This window comes from Neodiprion pinetum, chromosome 4, assembly GCF_021155775.2.
Source record: "Neodiprion pinetum isolate iyNeoPine1 chromosome 4, iyNeoPine1.2, whole genome shotgun sequence".
NCBI lineage: Eukaryota > Metazoa > Arthropoda > Insecta > Hymenoptera > Diprionidae > Neodiprion > Neodiprion pinetum.
The window spans coordinates 2,848,832-2,876,289 of NC_060235.2; the positions used below are offsets into that span (position 1 = coordinate 2,848,832).

At 37.3% G+C, this 27,458-nt stretch overlaps 4 protein-coding genes across 9 annotated transcripts; 2 read left to right on the top strand and 2 right to left on the bottom strand.

The window, feature by feature from the left end:
- Positions 1 to 11: 11 nt before the first annotated feature.
- LOC124216820 (dual specificity protein phosphatase 23-like) lies at positions 12 to 991 on the top strand. Its single transcript, XM_046621826.2, has 3 exons — positions 12 to 134; positions 212 to 441; positions 658 to 991. The coding sequence occupies exons 1-3, from the start codon at positions 80 to 82 to the stop codon at positions 853 to 855; spliced, it is 483 nt and encodes a 160-aa protein (XP_046477782.1). The 5' UTR covers positions 12 to 79; the 3' UTR covers positions 856 to 991.
- On the bottom strand, positions 971 to 21,766 carry Brf (Brf RNA polymerase III subunit). 2 transcript variants are annotated; one of them, XM_046621802.2, is made up of 17 exons: positions 21,567 to 21,766; positions 20,750 to 20,960; positions 20,442 to 20,526; positions 20,219 to 20,355; positions 19,934 to 20,038; positions 4,737 to 4,886; positions 4,287 to 4,380; positions 4,079 to 4,211; positions 3,743 to 3,839; positions 3,360 to 3,545; positions 3,116 to 3,204; positions 2,900 to 3,032; positions 2,598 to 2,705; positions 2,326 to 2,515; positions 1,978 to 2,189; positions 1,684 to 1,842; positions 971 to 1,567 (listed from the first exon to the last, which is right to left on the bottom strand). In XM_046621802.2, exons 2-16 carry the CDS (start codon positions 20,958 to 20,960, stop codon positions 1,706 to 1,708), a joined length of 2,067 nt encoding a protein of 688 aa, XP_046477758.1. In that variant the 5' UTR covers positions 21,567 to 21,766; the 3' UTR covers positions 971 to 1,567; positions 1,684 to 1,705. The 2 variants fall into 2 exon arrangements, with proteins under 2 accessions (XP_046477758.1, XP_046477759.1); XM_046621803.2 differs by lacking the exon at positions 4,737 to 4,886.
- Positions 6,642 to 19,833, top strand: lute (BTB/POZ domain containing protein 3 lute). Of its 5 annotated transcripts, none has more exons than XM_046621813.2 (8): positions 6,642 to 6,851; positions 9,723 to 10,332; positions 13,906 to 14,187; positions 14,303 to 14,450; positions 14,605 to 14,821; positions 16,661 to 16,847; positions 17,150 to 17,328; positions 18,159 to 19,833. In XM_046621813.2, exons 2-8 carry the CDS (start codon positions 10,050 to 10,052, stop codon positions 18,621 to 18,623), a joined length of 1,761 nt encoding a protein of 586 aa, XP_046477769.1. In that variant the 5' UTR covers positions 6,642 to 6,851; positions 9,723 to 10,049; the 3' UTR covers positions 18,624 to 19,833. The 5 variants fall into 5 exon arrangements, with proteins under 5 accessions (XP_046477769.1, XP_046477771.1, XP_046477770.1 ...); XM_046621815.2 differs by lacking the exon at positions 6,642 to 6,851 and adding an exon at positions 6,963 to 7,117; XM_046621814.2 differs by lacking the exon at positions 6,642 to 6,851 and adding an exon at positions 7,128 to 9,008.
- Positions 21,767 to 22,919: 1,153 nt separating the features above from the next.
- LOC124216819 (developmentally-regulated GTP-binding protein 2) lies at positions 22,920 to 24,714 on the bottom strand. The gene is made up of 5 exons (XM_046621825.2): positions 24,520 to 24,714; positions 24,086 to 24,393; positions 23,580 to 24,010; positions 23,286 to 23,487; positions 22,920 to 23,203 (listed from the first exon to the last, which is right to left on the bottom strand). The coding sequence occupies exons 1-5, from the start codon at positions 24,581 to 24,583 to the stop codon at positions 23,117 to 23,119; spliced, it is 1,092 nt and encodes a 363-aa protein (XP_046477781.1). The 5' UTR covers positions 24,584 to 24,714; the 3' UTR covers positions 22,920 to 23,116.
- Positions 24,715 to 27,458: the final 2,744 nt, after the last annotated feature.

Consider the following 27,458-nt stretch of genomic DNA (forward strand, 5'->3'; position numbering starts at 1 on the left):
ATCATCGACCAAATCAATGTTTTCCTTGCGTTGTATGTACATACATAATACGGATGAAATATTAGCGTATAGACTTTGAATGAGTAGAGACGACGTTTCTCACGCCCCGTTCAATTTCTCCTGGGTTGTACCGGGTGAGTAAGACATCGTTCAACTTCCGCACTCCCATTCAAAACAACATATGATACATATGCTGCCTGCACGTGTCCAGGTAAACTTGCTTGTACAGGATGGCCCCAAACTCAAGAGAATATACAGTTCCTGGCGGATAAAGGCATCACGCATTTGGTTACTTTAAGCCGTGAAAGGAGACCCCCGTTTGAAGCTATTCCGATTGGCATGAATTGGACGGAAATTCCAATAGAAGAATTCGAAGCGCCCACCTTGGCAGAAGTTGATAGATTTATGGATATTTGCCGAAGAGCTGAGGTCGACGGCGGCGTGAGTATAAGTTCCGAAAGTATCCGTTTGATCTCACAGTGCTTATAGAATACACTAACAATGCTTCGCAACTTTTAATGTTAAGCTCTTGCAGCTTTGAGATGATTAATCTTGTCGTAGTCGATGATCCTTCGAATGAGCAGGACGTACTCGCGGCTTGAGAATGTGATAATTTTTCTTTGATAAGTAGGGTTTCCACTAAGACCGAATTACAAGTTGCAGGTAGTCTGTGTGCATTGTTATCACGGTCGAGGTCGAACAGGTGTGATGGCTGCCTGTTACTTGGTTAAATTTCAAGATCTTGCACCTGAACGTGCCATTACGAATTTGAGAATGATGCGTCCCGGTAGCATTGAAACCTACGCTCAGGAACGTTTTGTCATAAAATACCACGACGCCTTACGACGCGAGTAGAAATATTAGTTTTGCCTTAAATGATATAAAAGAGCAGCCTGAAAGTGGATCAGATTATTCAAGGATGTCGAAATAGTCATGTACAAGTCGCAGAAGAAGAGTGTAAAATATGAACAATGGTATATTACTCTTTATTTTCTCATTCATTTACCATTCATGTGCCACCGTTTTCCAGACACTGTTGGCTAGCACATATTTGCTGAAAACATTGAAATACTTGTCGAAATAAGTGTGAATATCACGAAAATCAGTCCGATTTCCATCGTTAAATACCGTACCTCCCATTTTGAATTCGCTTTGAATTCGTTGAGATGATAGGTATGAATTCAACTTACATAACGAAAGTTGACCGAATAAATGCATAATTCTTCACCATCTAGACGTATCAAGAAACCGAGTAAATGTCCACAAATTACAATTATTCACCGACTGGGAATTTGACGTGGTTGTCACGCGTTGTGATGTTGTTCTCCACCTTTCGAACGGTCTGTACAATATTGAATTTTACCAGCCCACTACAGCAATGAGCATTGGAAAAATTCGTTTGTCTCAACTTCAGATAATCAGACCCGACGCTGTTAACGATACACTAATGTCGATTAACCCAATGTAGCGCATGTAAGGCGTGAGATTATTTGCCGAGAGCTCACGTTCATTTTGCGTCAAGATTCATCCATCCTCGGCCTGATGTAGCTCATCAGACGTGCGAACTCTAAAAATGTCCATAAGTAAAAGTATCTGATAACGAAGTCAAAAAGTTATTCTGTAAATTCACGTGACGCTGTCACGTACCGCGATTACATATTTTATATGTATCAAAAGTCTTACGTGTCCGCACTCTGAAAAAAATTCAATAGTCCTCATCTTCGTAGCCGTATCCATAATCGTCATCACCGGTATACCGACCCAGCATCTGGCCGACAGACAACTCATCCGCCTCGGCATCTACGTCGGCTTCCTCGTCCACGTAATCCTCATTTTCCCCGACTGGATAGATAAAATATTCCAAATTAATCAAAGTATTGCTAATTTGTTAGTGTCATGTAACACACATCGATTGCTACCATATTGAATTTTATATTTATGCAACAACGGCACGCAGATCGGAATTAAGAGAATTACCAGCATCTGAGGTGAGATCAGGCCCGACTATTGTCGAGGGCAAGGCTACCTCAACCTTTGACGGCTCATCCTGAGTGACAATTTCCGTATCGCCAAGCGGAAGCCCAACCTGGACCATTTTCCGCGCACGTTTTGCGTTGACTTTTGGACCTTGAAACTTTCGCGGTTGTATTCCGACCGATTCTTCGACCTTAACACTCGGTGTTTTGTTTCTATAAATACGATATTTATAATATTGTAAATTTATGTAGAATAATGGTCATTGTTAGAATGGGTGGTAATAATAGAGTAACATTTGCATAAGGAATTGTGCGGTCGGCAAAAGGATGAGTATCGAAAATTACGTACGCCCGACTAGGACTGAAAGTTTGACAAGAATCTTGAGCCGAGGGCGAAGCGGGTACAGGTAAAATCTCTGAATCGTTGCACTGCTCGCCAGTCGTCTGTGCCGGTATCGCGGTGCTCAAGCTCTTAAGTACCTCGTAGTTTATCTTTGAAGATATCCGCTTTTCTTGTAGCATTTTTTCGATTGCTTCACCTGTAAAACACAATTTACTCGCATGAAGTAATTGACAAATATGAGTCGATTAAAAGCACTGCAGTGTGTGGCATAAATTTACCCGCACTATTTGCTGGTCCCTGATTCTTCTGCTTACGCGGAGCTGTTCGTCTGCGCTTTTTTTCCGGTTTCCCTTCCTCCTTCTCCTTCTGACGCTTCTCTTCCTTTTCTATCATACAAATTACCGATTAAACTTCAGTAGCCATTCAACTCTAAGTTCGTTGGTCTCTCGCATTCTCTTCGAACAGGTATACGGTAATCATATAGTGAGCATTGTCCAAAATTTGGGGATTGCAACTGAGCACAAATATGTAAGTAGGTATACCCCAGACTTGATTTTCTGATAATCCGTTTCTTTATTACCTTTTTGCTGTTCAAGGTACTCCGCGTTCACCTTATTCCACAATGTCCCTTTATATCGCGACTCTTTTTCAGACATAATGTAGCTATCCAATTCGTCATCATCGATGCCTGACATGTCAATTTCCAGTGAACCCTGAATCGGTAAATCCACGAATCGTATAAGAGCCATTACTCGTAAGGATTCAGAAATTGTGTTATACGATACCTCGCACTCACGTTTTCGTAAATCGAGACGTCCTTTTCTTTCGGGGCGTTGCTTCTGTCGTCCAACGAAGATGCTAATCCCATGGAAGCAATGTCTGGGCCTAAGAATTTTTTTTTAACAATATATAATCTGTTGACCGGAAATGGTGCGAATTATCAATAATCGTAATTAATATATATCCGGAAATGCATCCCGATATGCTCGATTTTGCATAATTATTTCAAACCTGTTTTGAATCAAGGCAAGCAATCTTACCCAAGCCCATGGCCAAATACTCCGAAGAACGAGGAACTGCACCGGAATCGACGATGGGTGGAGGATCGTCGTGATCTTCAGCAGTGTTTCCGGAACTCTCGACCATCCCAGTCAAGCAGTCCTGTATAATGTTCAAATTGCTCTCTCTTATAAACCTGTCAGCGTCTAGTTCTTCTGGATTTGACGCTGAAGAATAAAAATACCGGAGGTTAAGTTTTAACATGCAATTTAAACAGTGAATTGCAACTGTTACCATATTACAATGATTCATATTGTTATTAATGTTGGGAACGGAAAGTAGTCGCAAAAATATATACAGGATAAGAGTACGATTAGAAATAAAAATAAAGGGGTATAAAGCTAAAACATATCTATCACATTACCATCTTTCTTTCGTCTTGCTTTCCCAGATTTTTGTTCCTCCAGCTGCTTGTCAATTTCGGATTGGAGCTCGTTGAACTCGTTGGACATTTTTTCCAACTAGATGAAATATCAACAGAATAAATCGTCAACGATAATAGTAAAGATTACGATAATAATGGTGATCATTGGAGTAAAGAACGTTTTGAAAAAATTCTGGATATCATGAAAATCAACGTATACACGAAGTATTCATGTCAAGAAGTGAATGCGAGAAAGATGGAACGAAGTGCAAAGGAATTTTTCAGATCGACAACTGGAATATATTAATCCGATGGGTAAATTTAAGGTGACGATACCTTCTGTAGACGTTCCCGGTCCTTTTTTCTAGCCGCTTTGAAGGCGGGTGGATCCTGTTCTTCCTCCAGGTCGACCGTCATGAATTCTTCAAGTGTCAAAGCACTGGATGGAGTATCTCCGAATTCTATCAGCCTGCAGTAATAAACATAAGAATTATACCTACAATATTACAGGCGGTTAAACATACGTGGGTTGTATAAAATTTACCTTTTTCGTAACGTCGACTCGTGTACTTTGACAATTTTTATAATGTCACCCGGGGATCTATTGAACTCGTGGAGTCGTGCAGCCATAAGCAGTGCTGTAATTCAAGGATTAATAAAAAAAAAAAAGTTTTAAAAGATGAAAAAATTCATAGTTGACTTGTGAAGAAACCAAAGTGGAATAAATAAACCGCAAAATATGATCAAACAGTAAAACGAGAAAACTCGATGACCCCGAACTTTGTTCCCCCACGATTACTGAACACTTATCAAACGTCTGAAATATTCTGTAGGCTGCCGGAAGTCTGAGCCTGACTTGGTACTAAATATACATGGCTGAGCACTGTATCATGCGATTTAATGTAATGTAAGCAGTGATGATGCAAAGGTGTGCATCATGCACACAGTGCCACACAGGTATAATTAGGAAGATGAGGAAGTCCCTTGAACTTACCGGCGCCGCATAAACCGGAAGGTCTCCGACCGCTGTGAATACTATCTCTTTTCATTCTTTGCACGACCCTGAGTGCCGTCATCGAAACCTCGTGACTTTTTTCGCCAAACTCAAGTTTATTTGCAAACCGCATGATGTAGAGGCAAGGATCTAAAATAAAAGGCCGTTCGAATATATGATGTACATAAAATGCATGAAGATGATAAGCCTGCAAATAAACTTGTAAATGATAAATTGTTTAGTATGCAATTTCCTTCATATCTCATTGGCAAACATTCGATTACTGCGGAGCTCTGTCGCCTTCTAAATATAATCACAAATTACGTGTTATCATTTTTAACGTACATGTATAATTCATAAATCCATTGATGGAAGTAATAGATAGGAAAAATCGAACGCTTCGATTTCGTGGGTTTTTTATTCGTGTGGGCGAGTTGATGAATTTCAAATTTTAACGCGTTCTTGGTCATTCTATACTACAACGTAAGTAGAACACAGTGAATTACTGAAAGTGAAGGCGCGGACTTTCGCTATGGCACTAACAGATCTCGGACGAAAGTTTATTATAAACTCTTATCTTTTGCCAACTATAAGCGTGCTAATACACCGGCTATTACAGGCACAGGTATTTAAAGTGTGGAAATCTTAATGTACATTCCTGCGCAGAGTGCAATATTATTGCATAAATAAATTTCATTTGTTACACTTACTACAATATCATAGTAAAATCGGTATCGTTACGAATAACGATTTAAAATATTATTACCATTACTAAAAAACGTGTTAAAAATATTTTATAAAAATTCCAACATGTTAAATACGGTTGTTCGATTGACTAAATTTTTTTTCACCCGAATAATGTCTTGATTAACGTCGAGTTCTCATCGCAGTAGCATCAAATTATCGAAATACATAGTTAAAAAAATATATCGTACGAGTGACCATAATTAAAAAGAATAACGAAGCATGCCAGTTTTTTTTTCATTACAGCTAGAAAACTCATTTGCATTTTTTATCCTCAATAAAATTTTCCGATAATAAGACAAATATAAACGTTAATTTTCTTCACCTTGCACTGTTATCATAGATCGGATGAATTCATTTGGCAACCAATAATAAATGTATATCTATGCATGTACGATGACTTGCAATGATAATTAGGCAACGTAAATATTCCCCCCCCCCCCCCCCCCCCCCCCCCTCCCGACAAACTTTTATATATAAGAGGTACATATTTATAAGTTGTCGACCAATCGATGTGAAAGTAAATTTTGTCTTATACGTTTATATCTTCCGTTTAGCAACAAAGGACAAACCAAGCAAGGTTTATTGAATTTAATACATATATATATACATAATATATACACAGGAGAGAGCCAAACTTTTTCTAATATACAAGAAAATGAATTTCCATTAAATGTTATTATACCTCACGAGATATAAGCTATAATGGCACCTATTACAATTTTACGCATTGCCAGTCGAAATCTCTCCTCTCACATTTCATCATCGGTTGAACTCCACGAGTATATGTATTATACAAGTATAGGTATTTATTACGCTCGGCAGACGTCGGATTTTCCGCGGCAAAAAACGACAGAATACGACATTGTTTACAATAATGTTGTCACTGTTGAGACACGTGACCATAAGTGATTAGCGAGTACAACGATTGGGGAGGGGGTCGGGAGGGGGCAAAGAGGGGGCAAGTAGTCGAGGGAAGGGTGGCAAATGGAGAGAAAGATGAAAAAGGAGAGAGATAGATAAATAGAGAGGTAGATAGAGAGAGAGATGGTGAGAGAAGGGGGGAGGAGATGAAAAGGCAGAAAAAACTAGTGGAAGGTGGGGAGAAAATCCCGAAGACCTCGGTAAAGGCTTGGGGGTATCGGGGCAGCGGTTGGTAGCGGCATAGTGTAAAGACGTGTAAAAGTGTTGCCGGAGCCAAAGAACGCGGCGGTGTGGGCAAACTAGTGTCAACTCGCGGTGATTTCGTAGCAAGGAATAAATTACACGGATACATGAAGTTTACGGGGCCAACAGTATACGAAACATTATTTAAACTGCGGATAAGTTTACCTAGAGTTCTTATTTTCTAACAACGAAAGTGCAAACAAAGTAATTGTTACTGTTTTATTTGCTTTTCTTTATTTATTTATATATTTATTTTTTTTTCTGGTGCTCAGTGAACGTGATACATGTGTGTGTGTGTGTGTGTATATATATATATATTTTATTATGTTTTTTTACATCGTCGTTTAAAATTTTCACCATGCGATAATGGAGAATAGGAATTTTTTATAATTCAAACCATTGAAGTAACAAAAATCGATTGGACAGGTTTTGTGTCCGATTTATTATGATGCGATAAGTATTATATAATGGTACAGATTGTGTGACTGTATCAGAAATGATAATATATGGTATAATAACTCTGACTGTTAAACGAGAATATGATACGATAGGTGTACTTGCTATTATATGATATCAATGATGTACGATGTAAAGGCGAAAGCACATTGCACGTAGATTACACTTACATGCACTCGTTAACAATGTGCCTCGGTTTCGTTATCTTTCTGCGTTATACATATAATATATATGTAAGCAATCGTGAGTTGGGTTAGAGAGGGTCAGCCTATTATTTTGTCGAATGGAATCTTCAGCAGCGAACCTTTGATCATTCATACTGTAACGATGTTATGCTTTGCGCATAAATACGCCAGTGTAATATTTTTTTTTATAAGCGTATACAACATTCCATCGTATTTTGTGTATTATAGTCGTGTTGATGGAAATTCTTTGAGTTGATGCCGATGAGACGCAAAAAAAAAAGAAAGAAACAAAAAAAATAAATAAATAAAACCTGAAAACTTAGAAAGCTTAGAATCAAATTGAGTTTCAACGAATTATAAAATGCCGCCTGATTTTATTTTAAACGAATTTCGCAACGTGGATCAACTATATCGATTAGTTTCTTATGAAACGTATAATAGTACAGTAAAAGACGTTCGTGTATTTTTGATTTTATTGAAAATTTTTACCTAGCAACAACGGTCTTGCGGAATTTTTTTTTTTTACATTTTTCGTCTCAACCGGTCCAAACACACTAAATTATTTTTCAAAATTTCACGAAAGTTCATACAATGTTTTTTTAAATACTCATAGCTTTTTCAAAAACAGATATCAATACAAAATGGTATGTCCTTTTTTTCATTTTGAGTTGATAGTTCCGTACAGAAATTATGAAAAAAAAATCGAAATTCATTTTCATACGTTGTTTTCAGTTTTAAACCCAAAATGCCCTATATATCGCGTAATACAGATGAAATACGACAGTTGAATTTTTAGCAATAACATATCGAAGGAATATTGGTTGAAATTTTTTTTTTCTTTTTTCCATACGCGAAATCTAATCAAAATACTGCTTTCAACACCATGATTCAACGGAAAACCTTGACCGACGGAGTGACGTACAAGTTAGGCTGGCCGATCGCCTTGAAATTCAGTTATCCTTCATACCGATGTGATTTATGAATAAAGTTCGCTTCTTATCTGTTGAGTAAAAACTTGACGAAGCTGTTTAAATATTATCAGTAGACGAATCTTTTTTCATGGATACTTCCTTATATACTGATATTCGTGAAAAACAACCGTATATAGGTGTAATAATTATACTCATTTTACCGCGCATTATTATAGACCGTATGATTGTTTTCATGAATTCGACGGCAATAACATAAGGATAATAATAATCATCCTCATTGCCATCACGATGAAGTAAAATAAGAAAAAAATAAAAAAAAAAAAAAAAAATAAGAATCAACGATGGAAGAAAAGAATTGAAACAAAAAATGAGAGAAAAGTCATCCTCCAATACGCAAAACGTGACTCCGAGATGAGGCTGAAGTTAGTAACGTTAACGGAACGAAACATTGGGGTAGAAAAATTACTACTTTGCATATTTATAGTGACTTTGAAGTAGCTAAGTTTTTGAGAATGTGAATAAGTTTTATCTTATTATGTTTTACAGCATTTCGGACACCCGTGGAATTGTGAAGTAACGATTTTTCCGAAAAATAAATCATTGCAATAACGTTACTAACTTCAGCGTCGTACTACGAGGAGGGGGGGAAAGCGAAGATTCCGCGAAACAATGTTGCGCAATTTATCCACGATCAGAAACTGAGAGACGCGCATTGCCGAGGCCAAAAACAATATTATTATCACCGTCGTCACTCGACGTTGGCCAAACACTATGGGAATAATGAAAAGGTACGAGTGGGTATTATAGCCGTGTTACATTTGAAAGGCGACGTGAATTTTCAAATGTGTTTGTTCGTTGTAGGTTTTTCCACAATATTAACGAATCCCCATTAACTTAATTAGAAAGGAAACAAAATCGGTTTATAATTACTTGTCAAAAGATGAGAACAAAATGTTTCAGCTGTTATAGAGTTCCACGAACGATTTGATCCAAGGTGATAAAATTACTAACAATAAATATAACGTTCGATTGGAGAAAGGATATAGCAGTGTTTAATGTCGCGTATTATTTGAAACCCTGATTCGTATACAGGGATAAGGATTGCCTATGAAAGAATAAAAACGTACAATACATCGTGAAGAAAACCCATTTACCGACAGCGCAGTAAGCTTCTTAAATTAAATGCAAGTCCAAGTTTGCGAAAAACGAATCAAATCAGACAACAAAATCGCAAAACAAGGTGTCGCGAGGTTCAAGTGGGGAGGGAGGGCCGCCGGCAACGTTAGGGAAAGGTGGCTGTGCCGTCACGGTGTTGCAACACTAAACTGCATACCTTGTACACGTGAATGTGTATACAGTTACATACATACGTACCTACAGCTGGTAACATTGTTAAGCAAGGGAAGAAAAAAATGTTATAATTCTATCTATATTCTGATATAGTAATGTCAAATTTCACACACGACGAGATGACTGCAATTGTATTTTATACTTGATTATAGATAAAGACTGTGCTCGGTGAAGAGATCGGAAACTTGTGATAATAATGAAGGAGGTGAATTTTCGTTTAACCGTTAGACAATTGAGAAGCGAATAAAATCGTCAAACAACTGTTGCATTATCGCAAGCGAGAGTAACAATGAAACGTGAAAACGATCCCGTGCCGATCGGTAGCGTAGGAAACTGCGATTCTACGATTTTCTGCGAATGATGCGACAAGAAAGAAAGAAAAATCACCCTGAGGTGGCTGGATGATAAAAGTAAGAACGTGAGTAATTGAGTAAAAAGGAAGAAAAAGCAGGCGAGAGGGCGAACGGAGGCTACTTGATATGAAAATGTTGGTGCGCGACGTCGTGAGTGAGATCAGTTCGCGTATCGGACTGGGAATAGTTCCTGGATGCGAGCAGAACGGCCTCCACAGAGGAATAGCAAATTTGGCGGCTCTGATCCTCGAAGAGGAGGAAACATCCGGGTCCCCGGATGAAAGAAGATTCCAACTGGAGTCGGCAACGATTGAAGAAAATCACGCGATAGTCGGTGCCGAAGACAGGATACCCATGGTCAGCCAAAACTACGGAAGTCTTCGTAGAAGGGGCCTAAATAGACGCGGAGGTAAAAGTTGAAAAATTTAAGAAGGCTGGAGTTATTAACGTTAACGTAACGAAACATCATGGAAAAAAACAGTTGTTATACAATTTTAGGACGACTTTTACGGAGTTGATCTTTCGAAATGTGAACCGGTTTTCTTTGTTATTATTTATTAGCTGAATTTGAGGACATTCTAAAGGTCGAACTGCACACGCATCGTTAAAGTAACGTTACTAACTTTAGTCTTATAAAATTTCATCCTGTGCTTACATGTAACAATTATAGATCATGGTACACAGGCGTTTTTGAAGAAGCAACAAATTCTTTGTCAAGGTATATGTACAGTATTTTATACACCTTAAGAGATCGTGCAACAACAAATTGTAGACACTATAATTATTACAGAACGCTTTCGAACCGATTTAATGTCTGACAAGTACAATGAAACCCTGGGACCAAGGTAACCGAGCATCTATATCACGAGACGCGGTCAATTTGGCCATTGAGCTAAAAATAATCGATTCATCGATTAATCGAGTCCAACAAAGTTATCGAACACGATTCCATTCGATCGGTAAAAATGACATAAATCGATACTGTACTGCGTCGTTCATGGGAGTGAAAAACAAAAATAATCGAGTCGGTCGATTAATCGAGTTTGAAAAATAATCGATTATACTCGATTGATCGGGAAATAGTAATCGATTATTTTTGGTAATTCTTATGATACGCATACAAAGCGCATCCACGCACGACCGGTATTCTCGTATTTAACCTTTCTCTGTCGAGCACTCCACGTGCGCCCGTGGCACGTCTGCAGACAGAACACGATTGCACGTTACGTAACCGCTTGGGACATACCTGTAATACGCATATATAGGTATAACGCACTGAGGTGAAAAACGAATGAAACGATATTATGTGTGCAGAGGTATTACAATGTGGCGTGAGCCAAAGAGAACGCTGCACGTGGTTTATCCGCCACTGACAATTATTGCGTATACTATACTGTACTACAGTAATTGCAAATGGGGTCGATTGAGGTGTAGATTTCACGGTTATGATGTGAGGCATAATTTTCATTTGCACTTTTTTCTTGTGTTTTTATTATTTCTGTTTTGTCTTCGTTGGTTTTGAACCAACAGGTGAACGTGAGGAAACTGCATTTGTATGAATATTTGTAAAAAAAATTGATATCGACTTTTATTTTTTTTAAAAGAAGTACATTTGCACTTTATGCACGAGCATCTTAAGAGTGGAATTCTGCGCATTTTCGATGCGAAGATAAACTATACGACGAGACTGATGTGCGCATGTGTGTGATGGTACTATAAGGTACATACAAAGGGAGAGGCTCCGAGTAGCGAACTGGCGGAGATCGAAAAACGGAGTTGCGCACGTTGAATTATAGGTGTATTATATCGACCGTTGCCGCCTGCGGCAGGACGGGTTGTCTAGTTGGTTTGTCGCCAGTTCAACAGTCTAGAATAGCCCTCGAGTTTGTACAAATCGTTTTCACGTTGAATGTTTCATTGGGGTATATGATAATACAGATAAATACGAAAGACTATAGTACAAGGATACTGCACAGAGTATATAAAGAAGTTTCGACAAAATGGCGATGTCTAATTTATATTCAAAAATTGCTCCAAAGCCGGTGAAACGTTTCCAGGATAACATATCCGTAACACAGACAAATGCCTGGGTGAACGGTGAGTGCCGCACATACATCACATACCTCTAACTGGTGTAAAATAAGCAAGTAGTAAATGACGGTCGTGTTGATCATAGAATTCTAGCAAGTAACAATTTTTTCCCCAGTTTACGAATTTGTTTAAACGTAATCAAAAATATCGGAACCAACTGATTCCGTTCTGGTTCACGCCAAACGCGATGCGTAATAACTTACGCTTACGCACACATATTTGTGCAAGCTCCGTATTGTGTCGGACCGCAAAACACCGATGCAAGGAGGGTTGCCTCGGTACCGGCTGAACCACAACGATCTTAATCACTCTCAAGTTTGAAACGTTATTCTAATGATGCATCTTTGGCAAAAGTCGTTACATGTTGCAACATTAGGATTACTTTAGATTTGGTAAACTGTTAATACAGCATAAACAAACCTATATTTTGCAAATTTCAACTTCTTCAGGGGGTATTCTAAAGGTGCAGAATAGTAATTTTTCTCTCAACGTTTTGGTACATTAACGTTACTGCTTCAGCCAAGTCGATTCGAAACCTCAGTTTCTCTGTTACCGACCGATACAACTTAATAGCATTGCCGGTTAGGGGTACTGACGTGACGTTACATTTATGCTCCGTATTATTCACGGCTCCCGCAAAGAATCGTTCAGCAGCGGTTCCCTAATGCGTGACGCACGCACAAACACACGCATGCCCCTTTCGACTGGTTAATGATGTCACGAAACGCGTTGGTGTGTGAAGCGGTACTGATGGCGGCGACCGACGGCGATTTCAGTGTTTTCTAATTCCCCCGTACGACCGACCGACTCTCTTCTGTCGATTCGAGTGTATAACGACCAGCAGCAGATTTCTCATTTCTTTCGCAACACGATGTCGTTTTCAAAAACGTACGAATCCAGCAACTGCTGGACATACTAAAGTAATAAATAAATATAAAAATAAAAAAAAAAGATATCGGCAAGAACGTATACAAAATAATGTATACTGACGGTAATTATAAAATTTCCTTCCACTACGTTCGTAATCGAAGGGAGTAGGCAGTGTTTGTTTATTTATTTATTTTTTTTTTTTCGATATAAACTCCGTCAATCATCATTTTGCATTACTTCCTGTTTTCAACTCTCTGTTTGTGCATGTCGTTTCAGATAGATCTCGCATACTACCGCTGTTTGTATAGTTCACTTTTCGGGTATTAATTTCCTTCTTTACACGGGATATAATTCTAAATTTCTACTGTACCATGTATTATAACCTTAATCTAGCACAACTGGTTGTGTATAGTATGTATGCGTTGTTCGTTCCATTGGTTCGCTCGATCACTTCCAGGAACTTGTGACAGAAGAGCAAAAAAAACTCTACGCCTTCAGAGTTGGTTATTTAACCATCTAAATACCTATCGCTTCATCGAGCAGTCGACGTTTGCATAATTAATGAGCGAAATATGACGTGACAAACTGCTACTGTACTAGGTTTAGAATTGATTACCATTGAATACGGAACTCCGACCTGTCCATGACCCACAGTTTGCCTTTGTACAATTCACTGACTCGTAAAATTACAGGATTACACCTCACAAGTTTTCTTTCTTTCTGTTTTTGTTTCTCTAACTTTCACCTTTTCACTCCTCGCTACAATAAATTTGGCACTTGGTTGCAAATCACTACTTGAGTACAACGATCCGTATCCACTGACATGTATTACAAAGGACTGTTTGGAATCAGGGAAATATCAAGTAAATATTAGAAGTATGAGTAATTCAATGTCGAATAATGTTGCGCCGAAATTACCAACTAAATTTGTTAGCAACAAGTTACACTGAGAATTCCGAACTAATGATCGAGGTATAGCATCGGCACAATTACGTCTACTTTTTCCTATATTGTGTTTCAGCCGAGTCGCCAAACAATGTGTCAGGCTCTCCGCCGTCAGTCAGCCCTCTATCGTCTTCGGTGATATTGCAGCGCGAAGGTGCTATCACGCAGCCAGCGAGCACCCCAGCTTCGCCTTTATCCTCTCTTTCTTCCCAAATAACGCAACTAAATCTTCCATCACCGGAAGACTGTACCCAAGATCCGAATTGGCAAGCGACAAAGTCAAGCGTGCGTGAACGCAATGCTGCCATGTTCAACAACCATCTTATGGCAGATGTACAGTTCATCGTTGGAAGTCCGGGTAAATATACAGTTTCATCTCATTGGCACGGATAGCTGATTCAGAGTAATTTTGAAAATTAAGGGTCGCAAAAAGTAAGGAAAGATGGTGTATTGTGACCTGACGACTGTTTCAGGACACACTCAACCCATACCAGCCCACAAATATGTATTAGCCACGGGAAGTTCCGTATTCTATGCCATGTTTTACGGAGGTTTGGCAGAAAATAAAAAAGATATCGAAGTACCTGATGTGGAACCTGCAGCGTTTCTCACTCTACTGAAGTAAGCACAATGAATAATAAACAACTCGATAACTAAATGAGCATATATCTTGTCGGAATAACATCAAACTGTTTTGATGCTTCTGATAAGGAAAATACCGAGTCGTGCAATAACGAGAAATTTTGAAATGCAATGGGGATAAATATTTTTCAAGGTACATGTACTGCGACGAGATTCAACTGGAGGCAGACACAGTCCTGGCTACTTTGTATGTAGCAAAGAAGTACATTGTCCCCCACCTGGCACGAGCGTGTGTCAATTATTTAGAAACCAGTTTAACCGCCAAGAATGCCTGCCTTCTGTTGAGCCAGTCGCGACTATTCGAAGAGCCAGACCTTATGCAACGCTGCTGGGAAGTTATTGACGCTCAAGTAAGTGAGAATCAGCGGGTTCTGGGATCTCTCGGCTTAAGCGAAAGCGACACCAATAGCTCTGCGAACGATAAAACGAGTTCAGACAACCGATGTGTTTATCGAACTTTTAGTTTCAGCGACGGTGATAATATTTTTCCCAGAAGTCGTTTCGTTGATTTACAGAGTCAGAATGTTTATAAGAATTATAAGCTGAATTCCAGTAATGGATTTTACCAAAGTAATAGGTTTCAAATCGTTCCATACTCGCTTTGTCTTTCAGAAAGTGATTGTTCACCTCCTGAAACGAAATTAAACTATCATCATCCAATATTTTCGCTCAGCCGAACTAGAAGTGAACCATATTTTCCAGATAACAGATTAGGCATTGAAGTCACAGAGAACGTAACTTATCAAGACATCTATGCTGACGATTACGAAAGTAACGAAAATAATATCAATCTGGATGCGTGCTGCAATAATGATTGCGACGACTATTCTAGACATACATAAAAAAATTTGTTCAACTACTTCCACATAGAATGTTGCAAAGTTTTTTTTTTCTTTTCGACGATCACATTTCATATATTGCTAATGCCGACAGTGTGATCGTTTTATAAAAATCTCTAAGCGTCAAGTTGAAGATTTTAAACTCAATTTCACTGTACTGAATTGGGTTATATCATTATTGTTACCACAATGCCGATTGGCTGGTGTGTATGAACACCCTTCTGGAGACTCTATCAACCCGTATTTCAAGTTATAGTTGACACCATAAAAGTTGGCCAGTTCAAATAGCTAATAGGCATACGCAGCTTATACGTAGATTGAATAAAATTGAACTGAATCAGTGTTGATTAAGAAATTGTGGTACGTTAAGTGTAAATTTGTTGCTCAAAGGTAAATAATACTGTCGATACTGGCAAAGTATATAGACATAGTTATACATATCCAATGAATTGTTATTGAATTAGAGAAGAATTTTGCGCGGACAAAAAGCACAGTGTTGGTTATTCGTTACATTGCTAATATGTATTGCCATAGCCGTCATCAGATGCACACAACGACATAACCAAAGATTATAATGTCCCTTTTCGTACTTGTATCGACTTATATCAGTATGCAAGAGAGAACCGACCAATATGCAACAAAGCTTACTGTTATATTGTATACTGTAGTTAAATATTCAATATATATACATATTGAATATCACTGCCTTGATATGACAAATGAGAATAAATGAATATTGACAAGTTAATTGCCACTTATTATATATGTATATTGTATCTCGTATTCGTGTGCAACAGAGAATCGCGGCACGACAGTCACCTGAGCAACAAGAATCGAATCTTGTATTTTTCGATTTTATCTGGCTGAATCTGTTATGGTGAAAATCTTGATTTTTATTTTTTTTTTTACCGAAGACTTCTAAGTTCTGTATCATTTGCGTTCATCGGCCCAATAATTAACTATGTCTCATCGGTTTAATTCTGCGATATTTACTTTCATTTCTTGTACCGATTTTGTAATCTTAGCAAAGGAATTTAACACTCATACGAAACTTTAATTCTAATAGGGAAAACCGAAATCTCGAGATGCGTGCACGAACTGCAGGTTGAATAGCTCATCGCAAAATTACATTATGTAGAATAATTTTTACGATCAAAATTTATTCCAACCATTGATATTTTGGTATTTTACTACTTCGGTATTGTTGTTATCAGCTAATTTTCACAATGCAATATTTTTCAGAAAAGTCATTAGAATACCAAATGCTTCTAGTATTGACGAAACAAAATATATGATTCGAATGACACAACATGCAATTTTTGAGACATTCCAACAATAATTTGCCTGCAGGCAGAAATGGCCCTGAGGTCGGACGGGTTTGTGGATATAGACATCCACACCCTCGAGTCTGTCCTCTCTCGAGAGACCCTAAACTGCAAGGAGACCCACCTATGGGATGCAGCTCTCAGATGGGCCTCCGCTGAATGCGCTCGCCGTGAACTAGAGGCTACACCCGCCAATCAGAGACGGTTGTTAGGTGAGTTTTATCCCTATTTTTTTTTCAGCCTCTCATCAAATGTACGTACATCTACAGTATGACGGAACGGTGATTACAATAATTTTAAGCACCACAAATATATTATTGTCAAAGTGATAATGATTGATCGTGTTTTCGGCCATTACTTGGCTCACGAATTGCATGAAACTTTTCTGAAACGTTCCATTGCACATCAATACTATGTGTTATGAGCAAATAATTGTTGTTTCTTTTTTTTTTTTTTTTCCCACCTTGCAAAGACCTTTAGCTACGGATGTAAAACTTTTATTTCTTTCTTCTAGGACCTGCCTTAAATTTAATAAGACTCCCGGCTATGAGCTTAGAGGAGTTTGCTAATGGCGTAGCACAAACTGGGATTCTAAACCCACAGGAAACAATAGACATTTTTCTCCATTTCACTGCAAGTAGCAAGCCACAACTTTGTTACCCAATCAAACCTCGACAAGGGCTGAAGACTCAGGTGAATCACAACGTTTTTGGTTTTTGTCCCTAATCTATTTCATGATTTTTTATCAATACTATATTCTCTATTAGTGTTCGCAGATCATATAATTTGCTGGTAGCTGTTACTACTTGTCAGAGAATTTCAAGCGTACCTGTTTTTTTTTTACTTGATATTCTTCCATTTTCAATTTCTGTATTTCACTTACCACCAAACTTTACCTAACGCCACTCAATTGGCCCTTTTATGAATTTGAGAACAAAGTTGGAACGATATGAAATACATTTTTTTTTCTATGATTGATACTAAACTTGTCAAATGTCTTCAATGCTGCAGACTAACAATTTTTCATCGGTTGTAGACAATTGATATTACCTAGAAGCAATCTATTAACTTTAATAATTATTTCCCCCCAACTGCCACTAACATCTCTAAAAATCATAAATTGAAGTTGGACGTTACAGAGAAGTCTGAATTTTTGTTTGCCTGCTATGCACGCTATCATTATCGCTATTAATATTTTCCTTCGAATCTACTCGCACCCCAATACACGTATAAAGATACTATCAAGAAAACGATAGAATGTTCAAAACGACCTTTGCTAAAAATAATCGATATCATTTCAGAGATTAAGAGCGCTGTGGTTTTCGATTAAATAAATCATTTTAAAATTATGAGAAACTTTCGAATTTTCACATCTTTAAAGCGATAAAAAATTGAATAAAATTCTCTCGCTGCTAAAATCGATACACCCCGAGTTCTATCACTAACAAATATTCGCTCTTATCCTTCTTATATGCCTGACGAATGTAAACGCTATCAAAACACCAATTATTATCTCTTTTCAGGTCTGCCACAGGTTTCAGTCGTGTGCATACAGATCTAATCAATGGCGCTACAGAGGGAGATGCGATTCGATTCAGTTTAGCGTCGATAAGCGAATTTTTGTTGTTGGTTTTGGTTTATACGGAAGTTCATCAGGAGCGGCTGACTATAACGTTAAAATAGAATTGAAAAGATTGGGCCGTGTGTTATCGGAAAATAATACGAAATTCTTTTCCGATGGTTCGAGCAATACTTTTCACGTGTACTTCGAAAATCCTATTCAAATAGAACCTGAGTGTTTTTATACCGCAAGCGCAATATTGGACGGTGGTGAACTGAGCTACTTTGGTCAAGAAGGGATGTCGGAAGCAACCATTGGCAGTGTTAATTTTCAATTCCAATGCAGCTCAGAAAGTACAAATGGGACTGGAGTTCAGGGAGGTCAAATTCCTGAACTTATATTTTATGGACCCCCTACAGATGATTGACGCAACTTTATCCCAGAGACAATGGTGTAATTACCCATTGCAATAACTATCAATAATGTTTCTCACTAATGGTTTTACCGCTCCCATTTCCTATTGACACTGCGCTGAGGGGAGCTGTTGAATATCGGACATTGATATTACATCCCATATTTATTATGTATAAAAGTTATTCTCACTTTACTTATTGCAGTGAAAATAACAATTATGAGTAAAATTATAATTACACATGGAGATAGACCACCGCTAAGATAATATTATCCCAGATTTAGTTTTCGTCACTTTTATAAAGTGTAAAATAGTGTAGCTTGTTAGGAAATATCATTCTCACGATTTCATTGTTAAATTTAAAATATTAAATACTGGAGAAAAAAAATGTTATTTTATCGAATTCTTTATTCACGGCAACGGTATCAAATAATATTATCAACTTGTAATTTCAAATGTGAAATAGAAGAGAACAGAGAAAATTTCAATTTTTCTTCACCTTTTAAGCAACGCACAAGTCATGACAAAAACTATGCTCCTGATTTAGTGTTTTATTACTTTATTCTGAATAAGTTTGTATATGTATATATATACTATATGTATATACATATATATATATATATATATATATATATATATATACTATATGTATATATACACACATATCTATATATATGTATATATATATCGATGATTCAGTGGTGACAATTTTAATACAATTTTTATTAAATTCGGCACCTAAGCCAAAGTTGGAAAATAGTCAGCACTTACTTGTATAACTATATACTTGGAGTACAACCACTAACATTCATTGTGATAGTCAGCTTAAGATTGCACCATGCTATGATATCTTGTCTCGAATAAGATGTAAAAACTATTCACTTTGAACACGTTGTATCGAAGGTTGTAAAATTTCTTACGCAACAAGTGCGAAATCTTCATAGAATTTGACATGTATGAGATATTATAAACTACTAGCCTATTAATAGAAGAGAGGAGAAAAAAGAAAAAATTAAACCTCGTAGATCTCTGTATGAGAAGAATATATAGTTACGTTTTATACGTATCAGCACCTAGGCTGCAGGCACTTTCTTATACTATTCAAATATTGTTGGAATAATGAGTTATATTGTTAGATCTGCTTCTGCCATTTCACGTGTATAGAAATTTATCATTTCTAATATGTAAATTGTTATTTCATACTATAAACACATAAAATATTAAACTCGATGTATCGTTATTCCTACATTTTTCCCCATTTCCATCCAACACATGATAATCACCGAATATAAAAATAAACTATAATGAGATAAGATCAAACTTACCCATTGAAGGAATGTTGATGCATAACGCCTGAGTGAATCTCAAATATGTCCGTCCCAATTCGTAAACGCAAATTTGTAGTACATCGCTAATATCAATTAACATATCTAAATCTGTTATTAAGGAAAAAGATTTTTTCATATCGCAGAGAAGTTTCTAGAAATAATTTTTAATCTTAATAAAATTCATGAGTATCAAATATTTAGATATTCTCAACATTTCGAATGAGTTTACGCAGCTATTCTGCACGGATCATACTTATGATAGGTTTGTTCTGAAAAGGATACGTGCTGTTCCCTCGGTGCGACATGTAATGTAAACGCAAGCTGCATGATTGTGTTCCTGCTTCCGACCCCTGGTTAAATGACGACTCAATGCCATTTTATAAAAATTTACAGCAGTATCGACGCAGTGTTGATTTAACCTAGGTATTGGATAAAGTCGTCACAGATTCATTCAAAGTATATGAATGTATCGATTAGATACTTATTTGCACAAAAATATTCTCACCTTAGCTGAGTACAGAGATTTGTTATGCCTTTCCTCGCATTTTGTATAGTGACTTCCCGAGATTCTTTACCGCTCACATGGTAGGCTACAATTGGCGATAGAATTGCGTTAAACTGTGAGTGTGTATAACGAGATGACAGAATTACTTAAAATTTGTCACTAATTTCACAAGATCACAGGTACGTATCTTCTTAGTTATACACTCGTAATATTGATTAACAGCTCAGTGATATGCATAGCTGAATCTCGGACGAGTGTATTCGCCTGATTCAAGTAACCACGAAAGTAGGCAGAATATTTAGGCATACCTGCACCAAAACTTGTTGCACCGCCGGCACTGTCGCTGGCTACAAACTGGGCAAGCATAATATTCCCAGTCGCAGTTTCCTCGAAAGCTGTTTCGCTGACTATCAGCTGATCCTCGAGAACAGAACCACATTGTGTACAAACTGCGTCTCCGCGTGCTGGATCAGTTTCTATATCCGTAGATCCGCAATTGCGGCACTTGCTGCCCGACATCTGAAACAAAACGACACTGTGATTATTAACAGTTCTCTGGTTAAAATATTATCGACACTTTTACCAAATTTGATATTCGATGTTTATTTAACCAGTAAAGTTACATCTGTAAGTAAAATTACAAAGTTAATCATACAGGGATAAATAGGATTATAGGGATTATAAGGCACATAATAATATCTATATTATTATAAATATCAGGTCTCTTTCTCCGATGTCTGTCGGTTCATCATAATTGGTCTTTTTTACGATAATTTTTGGTATTCTTTTCAGCTGAGGTTTCTTATTTCAATAATTAAATACAATAAATGGGAATTTTTCTCGTAAAGAAATCAATTCCAAATGTACGATGAAGTGAAAAATTCAACGAAGCATTGACGTAGCTGTCAAACAAATCAGAATTACAGCTGCGGGGTCAGTTTGGCGCATTGATGAAAATGCAAAATATCAAGACAAATGGAAGTAAATGTGACAGAATTGTAAGGATCGCAATGTCAAATTCATGCTAATTACGGGCATGTATAATTAAGCTTAAACATTCATTGGCAGCTAACCTACAATACAAATAACTGCCTTTGGGTACATTATTATTGTGCAACATCTAACCTTGAATTAGTGTCGTGCGTTTGTCCGTTTATAGGTACGAATGACGCTCGCTGACGCTGTGGATAATCGTTATATTATGAAACCAAAGTGGTGCAGCGAAAGAATCACCGCACGAAGAATTCCGCTGTTGTTATCCGACGAAGCAGTATCACTTCTTGTATATCCACTCTACGGTGCTGCGATACTCACACTGACTCGCAATCGCAACTCCTACGATAAAATCGACCGTTCAAATCGGCCTTGCCAACCGCCGAAGCGAAATCCGACCGGAAATCCATGGAGTGGACGAAGCGTTGGACGGAGGTCGAAATTTCTTTAGATTTCTTTGGTTGGCATACATACATGCATGATTTTTCGAACTTTATAAGCGCCAAATTCAAACGTAATTAACATGAACGTAATTATTATTCTCTGTTGGGAAAGATAAAAATTTTATATTTTATCCTTTAGTGTTTATGTTATTATTTTTGCAACTTTTGACTGCACATACTGGCACTATCAGTAAACAGAATATATGGAAATAAATAACTTCAAGTAATCTATTTACGTGAAATCAGTTGTCGCATTCATGGGCGTCATGTTACATTTCTGTGACATCATCTTGGATAGCTCTACCTCTAGTAGTATATGCTCTAAGCGCGGGAACGATTTGTATTAATTTTCATTTGAAATGTGTATGAAAACTAACAGAACTGGTCAATCTAATAACAAAATTCGGAAAAATTGAAACTATAAGCGAAAATTTGGAAAAATAGCACAGATGAACCCGAAGTGACTCAAATTGAAACTCCAAATCACCGAAGCATATCTCGAGTTTTATTCAGTTATATATCGACTCACCCGCCTTGTTTTCTTAAGTTAAATACCGATATTACAACAAATTCCAAAAAATTAGAAAAAATTGGAATAGGAAATTAAAAATGTAGGAATTTGGAATCAGGAAGAAAAATTCTTTAAAAGTGATAAAGTTTCTTTAGATTTCGATATAAATTACCACAATTCTTGAAAAGAATTCTTTTTCTTTTTGCTTTGGCGGACATCAAAATTCATTAGATCTGAAGAAATTTGATTGGGGTCGGTAACTTTGGTGCAAAGGACAAACGACAAGACCTGCAGTGGACAAAAAAAGGTTCGCCATGGTCGGATAAGTTCATAAATAATACGGAGACTGGCATAATGGGTGTGGGGATGCCATTTTTTTTTCCAAATAATGAAGCAAGTATTTTCATTCGAACAACGTTAAAAGACGAGAATGTTTCTTATCAATCCATTAACAGTACAATTTTATTAAAAACGATGTAATAAGTCAACTAAATTCGTGGATACTTGAGGAAGAAAGAATTGACATTGAAATAATGTGTCGCATAATTTTTTATAGCTTGGATATTTATACCCCAAAAAGTGACGTTATTTCATCCATTTTGTGGATTGCTTATTTTTAGAATATATAAAATATACATTAGGCTTTGCGAAGCTGATAATATCGTTCACCATCATCATTAGTATATTATACTATGGTATATTAGTCAAACCAAAGTATTTGCATTGATTTATTTTTTGAGCACTTGTATCACATCTTCGTCATGCATCACATGTTGCAATCCTACCCTTTGGGGTGAGTATTTTGTGCTCGTGCCCTGCAAAGAGAATGTTCATCGAAGTTTAGAGGTGGTAAATATCTCGTCATTTTTAAACATACTTTACATCCGGTAATCTTACCCAAACAAGAGCATATTTGAATTGTTCAGCGAGAGTCCGGTGAATGCTGTGACAGACATGTTCGACCGTGACTCCCTTCCGTAAAATCAATCCATCATCAAAGTCTGGTGGTTGACCAGGTTTTTTAGTGTAAACCCTGATGAGTGACAAATATTCCCACAGAACCTCCAGCAAGTAGTCCAAATTCAATTTCATGTTGCAACTGTCGTAAGAGTATTTTAGCTTAGAAGTTTTGTTGGTGGAATTGCGCGTGAACGCTTTCCAAAAACTGATAGTATCCTATGCTTGACTCACCTAACTACGACGCTGTTGCTTTGCCTCGCGATTCTATCAACTTCTTCTATAGATATTTGATCAATCTTATTGTATACGTACAGGCAGGGTAGGTACACTCTGTTTGCATTGATAACATCGATGAGCTCATCGGCAGTGCAGTCTTCGCGAAACAATACCTCAGCGTTGAATATTTTATACTCATGTAAGATCATTTGGACCAACTTCTCGTCAACTTTAGTCAGTGGGCAAGTAGAGTTGAACGAGAGCCCCCCACCCTTCTTTATTTTAAAATATATATTGGGTTTCTGTTTGTTCAGTCTAATACCAACAGACTCCAATTCTTTCTCTAATAATTGTCGTTGTACATCTTGTTTCGTCGCATCTAACATCATCAATACCAAATCTGCCGTTCTTGCGACGGCTATGACTTGTCTCCCTCTTCCTTTTCCCTGGGAAAATTACCAAGAATTAGAAAACTCGATGTACGCGAATACATCGCCGGTGTTTATTTTTCTAGGCAATACCTGAGCGGCACCTTCGATGATACCGGGCAAATCTAAAAGTTGTATGTTTGCTCCCTTGTATTCGATTACACCTGGTATGCACGTAAGCGTTGTGAATTCGTAGGACGCAGCTTCGGATTCGGTGTGAGTAAGGGTGCTGAGTAAAGTGGATTTACCCACAGAGGGAAAACCGATCAGGGCGACCCGCGCATCTCCTGATTTCAGTACATCGAACCCTTCCCCCTTTTCGGATTTCTTTGACGGCTCTAATAACTGGGAGCGATACTTGGCTAACTTTGCCTTCAATAGGCCGAGATGATACTCCGTCGCTGTAAAAACAAATATCGACCTTCAAACGACGGTTGAGAAAATTAGAAAAAATGCAAAATCCCCAGACTCCGAGCCGGTCACGGCGTTGCGGCTGGCAGACACATAACCTCAAATCCGAAACAAACCCTTATTTTTTTGCGTCCGAGCGATCTCTTTCTCGATTTCTGATATTTTTTCGAGTATACCCATGATTGGCTACCCTCAGCTTTGAGCTGCTTGTCTTCGCATCGACGAATTTACAACTAACGGCGACACAATCTGCGCTCACTCAAAATCACACTGACCCACGTGAATAATTTACAATTCGGTAAATCAAGCATAGACTACCCGAAATCGGAAAAGAACTTGGTAGATCCAAAGTTGCCAACCTATCGGACGAATATTTCTTTAAAAGGCGCCAAAATAATTCTTCAGATTTCTTATTTTAAATGGCACTACAATAATTCTTCAGATGTCTTAATAACGTCACAATAATCCGTCATGTTTCTCATTTTCAAGACGGACAATTTTCCTATAAATATATAATAATAATTAACGAGCGAGGCAACCCAAAAATTTATATTCTACAATATGAATTGTAAGTATAAAGATATTGGGGACTTTCATTTAAATAATATGTTTTTATTTTTAATATTTAGGACCGTTAACATGTCAAATAAGTGCGTTTGAAAATTGTAGACGCTATCTGATTGGTGCATATTTTCTTAGGAACCTCACAATTTGTTGATGTTTAGTCATATTTAGATATTTCGCTTCTTTCAGTCTCGAGATTACGCCAGAGATCTTCGGATTTTCCTCAGAATCTGGCCTAAGCGACAATAGTTTATAATAAGAAAACAACTTTTCTTTTTTCTCTGAACCGTTTGAACGGACTCTAATTTCTTTAGATTTAAAGAAATTTCTTTAGTTTTGGCAACACTGGGTGGACCGAAGAGATTGGCATTGACTAGCGAAGTGACATAGATTGAGTCAAAAGTGGAGAATGTCGGGTTCCGCTTTTACCGGTCGATTATCGATCCAACGGATGCGCCAGCAAATCAAATTGTTGCGCAATTTGCCGCCGAATCCAAGATCCCTGGAATAAATTGCATATAAAATATGCATCCCATTATCTCGGCGAGTGGTCCAATGAATAAAGTATAAGAAGAAGCAAAAGTAAAATTTCCTTCAGCTTTAAGTTTTACTTGTTTCTTTTTTTTTTCATCGTTTTCTCCCTCCCGAATGCTGTGTACAATTTGTTATACAGACGTAGAAAATTGAGATATTATTCTTTCTCGAATAACTCTGAAATTCTCGCAGAAAGCTTTCGTCTGCTGCATGAATTATTTTATACGATAACGGGCTGCTTACTTGGGGGATAAGATATGTTTTAAAATGATTAGATTTTGTCGAACACAGCGTGTTCTTCGTATACCTGCACCGAAGTTTTACACAAAAAAAAAAAAAAAGTATCGAATGAAAAATTTTACATACACGACACGTAAACGTCGGGACGTATCAAAAAGAGACAAAGGCCCAGGCGTATCTACGCTCTAATAGCCCGCGACGTACATGCATTAAGGAATTTCCACCTGGCCGAGCACAACCTTTCCAAGTGTATAACCGCCATTGAAACGTGTGCCGTCGAATTAACATCACTCTGAAAGTAAGATTCATCGCTGAATGCGGATCACGCGGAGCTGGATAAAAAAGCTGAGTGAAAATGAATAAATTCAACGAGTCGGTTATATGTCGCACACGGTGTTCAAAACGTTGTTGCATGATTGAGGAGATCGTACGATAAAACGCCCTTGCTCTTTTTTTTTTTTTTAACGGCTGCACACTTCGATAACATGATTTTAACGCGGTTAGAATTATTTTACATTAGATTAACGATGAATTGAATTTTCCAACTGCGAATCAGACAGAATTTCCTCATGTAATCATGAGAATGAACCATGGTTGAATAAATAACTTGTTTATGACCATGGAGTTTGTTATTATTCCCATTATTAATCTACGTTTTATATTCTGTGTTAAAAAATTATAAAACACTTTTGTTTCTCTAAACTTGGTGCGATAAACGATGAACATTTAAGGTATTTTAGAGTTTGATTGGAAACCAAAATAAATCACAACCGGTCTAAGATTATAAGGCATGTCTTATAGATAATCAGCAAATTCGGTGAGGTTTGGGCAACTAAACTAATCAGCGTATAAGCTGATCGTACGGTGAATAAGACTTGAACGAAAGACGACGACGAATGAAGAAAAAAGATAGATAAATAAATAAAACGAACTGATAAACATTCGGTACAGATACAGCTTGTGCAATATAGGTTATCAAACAAAGTATTAACGACAAATATAATCATTGTTATAATTTCAAGACTTTGTTCACTTGAGAAAGTAACAAACGTCTAGTTTGGTTTTCGTCACGCGTCGCCTCGTGCGTCAGTAAATTTAATGCGATGATGAAATTCAACGACAGATCGAAAATAAAGTGACGGAATTATAACGTTTCTGACGCATATCTCGTTTCTATACTATATGCGTACAATCTATATTCTACGAGGTTTGAATTATTCTTGAAATTAAAGAGAGAGAAAACAATGATAATATAAAAAGCAAGAATAAACAAGTTCTACAGGGAAACGAGTAAATTCAGAAAACGCTTGTCCAGAATATATCAACTGAATTGCGAATAATAAAATGAAAAATAAAATCAGGCGACGCTGTAAAGTGAAATTTAGCAATGAAAAATTCCCAATACGGGACAGAGGTAATATAATAAGATATTGATATTTAGACAGTAAATGTGGTTGTTGGCCTTCGGTGGGCTTCATCGAATCCTGTCGACCAATCCATACTTCAAAATACACGCGCGTGTGTATTCACATTAATATGTAACGTATGCACGATTTTTATACAACTTTTTTTTTATCGAGAAAAACAAATTCTTCATCTTTTTCTTCGAACTATAAATGTACGTAGAAGTTGACTTGGCGTGTTTTCGGCTGACGAAGAAAAAAAAAACACGCAAAACCCGTTCTCGCGAGACGCAATTATCCTGTATTGAATACTG

Coding starts and splice junctions, on each gene's coding strand:
- LOC124216820 (XM_046621826.2), top strand. CDS start 80: ATGAGTAGAGACGACGTTTCTCACGCCCCGTTCAATTTCTCCTGGGTT. Junction 135..211: donor TTTCTCCTGGGTTGTACCGG/GTGAGTAAGACA, acceptor GCACGTGTCCAG/GTAAACTTGCTTGTACAGGA. Junction 442..657: donor GAGCTGAGGTCGACGGCGGC/GTGAGTATAAGT, acceptor CCGAATTACAAG/TTGCAGGTAGTCTGTGTGCA.
- lute (XM_046621813.2), top strand. CDS start 10,050: ATGAAAATGTTGGTGCGCGACGTCGTGAGTGAGATCAGTTCGCGTATC. Junction 14,822..16,660: donor GGGAAGTTATTGACGCTCAA/GTAAGTGAGAAT, acceptor ATTTGCCTGCAG/GCAGAAATGGCCCTGAGGTC. Junction 17,329..18,158: donor GACAAGGGCTGAAGACTCAG/GTGAATCACAAC, acceptor ATCTCTTTTCAG/GTCTGCCACAGGTTTCAGTC.
- Brf (XM_046621802.2), bottom strand. CDS start 20,960: ATGTCGGGCAGCAAGTGCCGCAATTGCGGATCTACGGATATAGAAACT. Junction 20,527..20,749: donor TGCAACAAGTTTTGGTGCAG/GTATGCCTAAAT, acceptor CGCCAATTGTAG/CCTACCATGTGAGCGGTAAA. Junction 3,546..3,742: donor AGCAAGACGAAAGAAAGATG/GTAATGTGATAG, acceptor TTTATTCTTCAG/CGTCAAATCCAGAAGAACTA.
- LOC124216819 (XM_046621825.2), bottom strand. CDS start 24,583: ATGGGTATACTCGAAAAAATATCAGAAATCGAGAAAGAGATCGCTCGG. Junction 24,011..24,085: donor TCATCGAAGGTGCCGCTCAG/GTATTGCCTAGA, acceptor TAATTTTCCCAG/GGAAAAGGAAGAGGGAGACA. Junction 23,488..23,579: donor AGCAACAGCGTCGTAGTTAG/GTGAGTCAAGCA, acceptor CTCTTACGACAG/TTGCAACATGAAATTGAATT.